Source organism: Cicer arietinum, chromosome 8 (genome assembly GCF_000331145.2).
Source record: "Cicer arietinum cultivar CDC Frontier isolate Library 1 chromosome 8, Cicar.CDCFrontier_v2.0, whole genome shotgun sequence".
Classification (NCBI taxonomy): domain Eukaryota; kingdom Viridiplantae; phylum Streptophyta; class Magnoliopsida; order Fabales; family Fabaceae; genus Cicer; species Cicer arietinum.
In genome coordinates, this window is record NC_021167.2 from 21648341 (window position 1) to 21654966 (window position 6626).

General features: G+C 26.8%; 1 protein-coding gene across 1 annotated transcript in view; it reads right to left on the reverse strand.

The window, feature by feature from the left end:
- Window positions 1–3457, reverse strand: part of LOC101505646 (uncharacterized) — a 3775-nt gene extending 318 nt beyond the window's left edge. The window contains exons 1-4 of the mRNA XM_073364614.1: window positions 3045–3457; window positions 2873–2955; window positions 1360–2343; window positions 1–470 (exon numbers count right to left, since the gene is read on the reverse strand). Coding sequence (XP_073220715.1) covers window positions 1–470; window positions 1360–2343; window positions 2873–2955; window positions 3045–3258 — 1751 coding nt within the window. The 5' untranslated portion in view covers window positions 3259–3457. The remainder of the gene's footprint in view (window positions 471–1359; window positions 2344–2872; window positions 2956–3044) is intronic.
- Between the last annotated feature and the right edge of the window lie 3169 nt (window positions 3458–6626).

Genomic DNA, 6626 nt, shown 5'->3' on the forward strand with positions numbered 1-6626 from the left:
CTTTCTGTTAACTCCATAATTGTCCACTCATTACAAAAACTATGTAAAAAACTCAACTTTTTTTTATTACCATTTTGCTTCAAAATCTCAATTAGAACTTCATCCACTAAATCAAACAACAATTTTCGATTCCAACGGTGACCCAGTTGGTTTTTTGTGATAAAGTTTCGAACTTTATCTTTGGGATTGTGTTCTAGGTGATGGAAGATTGATGGGTCAAGTGGGTGTGTTGGAGAGAACCACTTGTTAAAAGACACTGTTTTTGTTGTACCTTGTTTGTTTAAGATTTCTGTGATGTACTGAAATTCTGGTTTGTGAGTTTCAATGATAGATGAACCGTTAAATTTGTCTTTTGTAAAGTTGGTGATTGTTTCTTGGATGAGGAGTGTGGTTGTTACTTCATTTTTGTACCTCTTGCTTGAACAATTAGATAAGTGTGAGTAGAATTTGGAGTTTTGAGGATCAGATACCTGTGTTTTTGTAAATAAATTTGTTAAAAAAAAAATACATAGAAAATACAGATATAGCGTTTTAATAAAATATAAATATAAAAGTTTGCAGCATAACTATAAATATAGTATGAACACAAATTAACTATTTTTGATTTTTAATTTACTATTATATAATGGTGAAACCTTGGTGAAAATTGTGGGATGAAATCATAGTTGTGGCCGTAATATTTTGAATTTTAAAGTCTCTACGATGGTATTGCAACTGTAATTTAAACTATATCGACTGTATTTATTTATATTTTTTTCGCAATATAAAAATTCACAGCGACTGTATTTATTTATATTTTTTTCGCAATATAAAAATTCACAGCGTCACTGCAATTTCAAAATATGGATGAGACATTATGTTGGACATGGAATTGAAGATGTGCCACAGAAAATATAAACTAGTGATAGACTTTGATATGCTTAATTAGCCACACAGTTAAAATTAAAAAGTAAACAAAATGAAATAAATAAAAATAAATTTCAATTTTCAAATTAATTTTTTTTATATAAAAATTGATTTGAATTGTCTGAGTTTGGGGAAAAAACACATTTACTGTAAATAAAATTTAATTTGATGAACACCTTTCTATTTCTTTTCTAAGTAAAGTAAAAGTCAGAATATTTCAGGCATCTTTTGTACATTTTTCCCATTTTGAACAACTAAATTCATAATATGTCTTTCACTATGTTTTCCTCTTTATATTTCCTGCCATTTTTTTCTCACTTTCTCCCAAACTAAGTGTTAATTGTAAAACAAAAAGTGTAAATGTAGTACTTTGTTATAAAAAAAATTGTACATGTAAAACAAAAAAAAGTTAAATATGAAATAACTGAAAATTAAATTGTGAAGTAACATTACCTGTTTCTGAACAAAAGGATCTGTTTTGACAACAGCATTGATGTTGTTGAGGAGATTACTTGACAATGGTTGAGTACTTTTTTTGCTTTTGGTGTTACTTTTGATGTCATTTGCTCTAGAACTTGATTTTGGACTATGAAATCTTGAGCTAAATCTTGAGCTGAATTTTTCATTAGTACTTTTCTTACATTTTGTTGACACTGATTTCTTGTCCCTTGATTCTTGTCCCTTTGGTTTTGTTAAGACTCTTGGAAGCTTTGGTTGTGGTGGGGGTGCTTTCACAAAATTGGGGGGTGTGTTTAGTTCTTTTGATGTTGTTGTTGTTGTGTTTGGTTTGTGTTTGTTGTCAATGAATCTTATCCTTGGTGAAAATGATGAATTTGAATGCTTCCCTTCACTTGAAAATTCATCAAGTGGTTTCAATGATGTTTTTGAAGATTTTTTTATTCTTGATTGTTCTACAAATTCTTTGTTTTTGAGATTGTTGTTTGTGATGTCTTGACCAACTTTTCTAGTAACACTTTCCTTAATTTGTTTAACAATTTGTCTAGCATAGTGACTAGAACTTTTATTGCTACTATTATTCTCATCATGGATTTTCTTTTTTGAAAATGAGAATCTTGGTAACTCTAAATCCTCACAAAGATTCTCTTTGTTGATTTGAAGAGATAATCTATGATGATAGTAATCAACATCTGATTTTCTAGTAGATGAAATTTCACTACTATCAATGCTATTTCTATGTTTGGTTTGAATGTGTTGTTTTGTTCTAACTCGGTGAAAATTTTGAGTAATATTTTTACCTTGTGAATTTGGAGTTGAAAGACATGAAGAAAAAGTTGGTGAGTTTTCATTTGGAAGAAGTTCTAAACCCATTAATCTTGCTACCAAAGTTGGTGTCTTTGTTCCTGGTGAATTCATTTCTGAGGAAAAATCATTCAAATTTCCAACATTGCTCCTTTTTGTTTTGATTTGTATATTCTTCTGCATTTTCAAAAAAATCAACAAAAATAACTAAATTGTTATTTTTAATCAAAATTAAAGAAAATATATCTAATGGGTCAAAAGAAAAAAATCAACATAAAATAACTAAGTTTTTTTTATATATATAAAATTAAATAAAATATATAACTGAAGTGGTCAACATCAAAATCATGACTTTATAGTACATCATCATTACTCACTTTACAAAATAAACAAACCCAGCTAGAATTTGAGCCTGAATTAATGGAACTCAAAAAGTACTAAATTTACCTTTGTTTTTCTCCAAAGTAAAACTAAGTAAAATAAGAAAGAAAAAAAATATTTTAATTTTTATTACTATATATTTAATCAATATTGGATAGTACTTGATTTATATTATAATAACATAATAATATTTTAGCTTAATGTGTTAATCATCTAAATTCAAATCTTAATAAAATAATTATTAATTAAAATTAATTTACTTTCTAGTCAAATTTTTTATTACCACAGTCCAGAAACTACATGAATGAAAAATTAATAAACTTACTGGCATTTTAAAATTATCTTCTTTTGAAAGAGAAGAAAATGTGCCATCTTCAGATTCCAAGCTATTCCTAGGAGCTTCAATACCTAAATTTGCTCAACAACATCAACAAAAAAGAAAAAAAAAATTAAAGAAAAAAACAAAAGTTAACTAGGTGTTGAAAAAATTAACAAACCTTTATTAATTTGGTCTTGTGAGATGCAAGAAAGTGATTTGAAAGAATTTTCTTGTTGTTGGTTGTTTAAGGTTGTTGGAAATTGAAATGTATGAAAATCAAATAACTGAAAAACAGCACACATGCAACCACTAGGTGTTGTTGTTTTAGCACCTTGTTCAACTATAACACTTTTTTTGGATGATTTTCCAACCCAATACCATTCTTTACCCATAATTGGTAAGTTTATGGCTTAATTTGTTTGAATTTGAAAACAAGAAAGATGTTATTGGAAAAAGGGTTGTCAAATAAGTGAAGAGATAAGAAATCAGAATGAAAATGACTTAATAAGTATTAGAGAGAGAGAGAGAGAAAGTTTGTGTAGTAAGTGGTGATGAAGAAGTGAGAAAGAGGATTCTTTGAAGCATAACAGGGTCACAGTGCTAGGAATTAAGTACACTGAGATTTTGAATCAAAAAAAAAATAAAAAGTACACTGAGATTTATCTTTACACTTTTTATAAAAATATGTGGGAGTAAAATAAAAAGTGTACATAAAAATGTATTTTTTTTATGCGAAAAATGTATATATTTTTAAATCTGTAGAGGAAATAGAAAAAAAACTTAAACACAACTGCAAGATTTTAAATTCAAATCTGAGACATAATATTTAACTTAATAATATTGATATTTGTCCGTTAAAATAAGATATACAGACAATAAATTGTATATTTTATTATAATATTTTGAATGATATGATAAAATATAAAATTAATGACGTTGATCAAATATCAAATGTACAAGTAACCAGAAGAATTACACTAGCGGTAAGAAATTTAAATAAAATCAAACACCCCAAATTATGATAGTTATTTTGGTGTCACAATAGTTATAATTAAATGTATCAAAATATACTTGAATGTATATTTTAGTTATTTTAGTTATACTAGTCCTTAAATATTAGTTATTTAAATCTCTAAATATGTCTTTTATTAGTAATTTTTTTGTCTATAAAATCACTAATACAAGTGACACTCAAGAATTCTTTTATAATTTTAATACATAGAAGATTAAAGCGACAATATTTCACATATTTAGACATCAAAATAAAATTTGATTCCAAATTTTATTGACCAACATAAAAGATACAATATTAATTAAATTGTCTTTAAAACTAAACCTAAGGTAAAATAGTCCTTATTAAGAGTAAGATCTTCACTATAGTGGAGAGCAAATCCTATTACACATTTTTTATCTACCTAAGTGTGAGGCATCAATTAATCACAATTGACAATTTCATCTACATGAGACTTAAGTCAAGAGCCTTAATGACTTAACACTTGAGGGTGAGTTGGCTTGGTCCTATCAAATAATATGAGTTAAATGCTATAGTTTTGCCAAAAAGTTATAAATTTGAATCACATTTTCAAACTTAGACCCAAATAAATTTTCAAATGAACTTCGAAGATTTTATATGCAATAAATGTTGAGAAGAATAAAAAAAAAATGTTGATTTGCATGAATATGAGATTTATCATTCAGCAAAACAAAACATAGGAGATTTATAAAAAAAAATGCATGAAAATGACATGAATACTTTATTTTTACCACTTTTTAAATATTTATTTTGATATTCATTTTTATAGTAAAAAGACAAAAATTTCAATTTAATTTAATTTTTATAATAATAAATAAATATAAGTGTAAAGAATATTATTCCGAACTAGACTCAGACTCATAAAATAAATGGTCATTCGACTTCAGTCCAATCCAGTAAATGTCAAACACATCGCATCATTCGAGAGCCAACCTCAAAACAACATCGTCAAATTCACCATCTATCAATCACAACTACTAAATGATGATCAGACGATCAGCCATTTTTAATGTCAAATTCTTCAAAATCAAAATATTCATCGCCACATCACCATTCTTTAAAATATCTCTATAATAAAAAATTTCCTTAAAAATAAAATATCTATTATTTATTATCTCATACTTTCCTCCAATTCAACCATCTCAAACAATAATAAAAAAAAGTGATGCATATTACATTTAATCTCAAACATGACAAACAATTTTCGACCATCTACAATGGTCCTACACGAATCAAATATTATAATAAAATAAAAAAGTGTGAGAGGAGTAGAGGACAAGGACAACGGTATTTTTGTTTTTTGAAAAAAGCATGTTAATTAATTAATTAACTTGTTTTCTCTCAAAACTTTTTAACTTCATAGCACTCACTTCCAAGTTGTTGTGAAACCAATACCAGAAAGGGCCAAGTCTGATATTGGGAACTGAAATTTTGGTTAAGGTAAGGAATTAAGAATGACGATATGACCACGCACCAACTTTTCTACTCTCTCTTTCTCTTTCATCGTGTCTAATTTTCATTCGTTACGGGAAGAATATTTTTTTATTTAATTATTATTTAGTCAAATATAATTTTATTTAGTTATATTAGTTATTTATTAATTGTGAGCTTAATTGATTAGTGGTAATGAACTTATATAATAATTATAGTTCTCAATATATTATTTATTATTATACCCACAACATATTTCTCCAAATTTGATTAGTGTTTAAAACATAAGGGTCTCGGTTGAGGAAGAACCACAACTCAACGAATCTCGTCGTCTATCTATCCTATTTTGCATGTTTTAGGATCAATGATCAGCGATAATTCATGAGTATCGTTGAGACCATCAAGAGATTATTAATGGTTGATCCAAGTATTCCTAAAACTTCATCTTTGATAAATCAACATTTCGTAGATTCTAAAATTATTAAGGTTTATATTTGTTCTTGATGTTCATGTACGTGCTGATACGTTTATTTTGTTTTCGCACTAAAATATGATTATATTAATTTTGAGCATGTCTTGATTGAAGAATTAGTAAATTAATTACAACATAAATCCTTCGATGAGTCACATATAGTTATTAATTTTACAAAATTAAATTCCAAAACTAATAAGTTAATAGGGTGAATACAATAAATGATCTATCGTAGATTAATACTTAAAAGTTATTCTAAATTCTATCGAATATCGATGATACTCCTCAAAATATTTACGTCTAAGATAAAAAGTCAAAATTCAACTCCTTAAATCGATAACAATTAAATCACCATCTAAAGTGTAACAATTGAGATAAATGTTAACCTATTCTTCTAATGAGTATCGTTGATCACGGTTAGTGTTTCAAGTATAATCTTTAAGTACATGTACGCAACCACTTATGAAGGTGGTCCAATTAGATTTTGTCAAATAGTAAAAGTTTTCTAAGTTTGGTTTTGATCACTTTTGAGATAAAAAATTATTTTATTTAATTAAAAACTAAAATAGCATACGGTCTTTCTCGATTTAATCGCAGATTGTGTTTTAAGTATAATTTTTAAATACATGTCCGCAAACACTTCAGAAGGGTGTCCAATTAGAATTTAGAATTTATGTAATAGTAAAAAATATGTAAATATGTAAAACACGTTTGATAAGGTTATATTGACGACCGATTTAAGAAAGACAGTAAAAATAAAATAAAAAATTTATTATATCCCATCTTCTTTTGTAAGTCGGTTACTTGCATAAACGACCTAACAA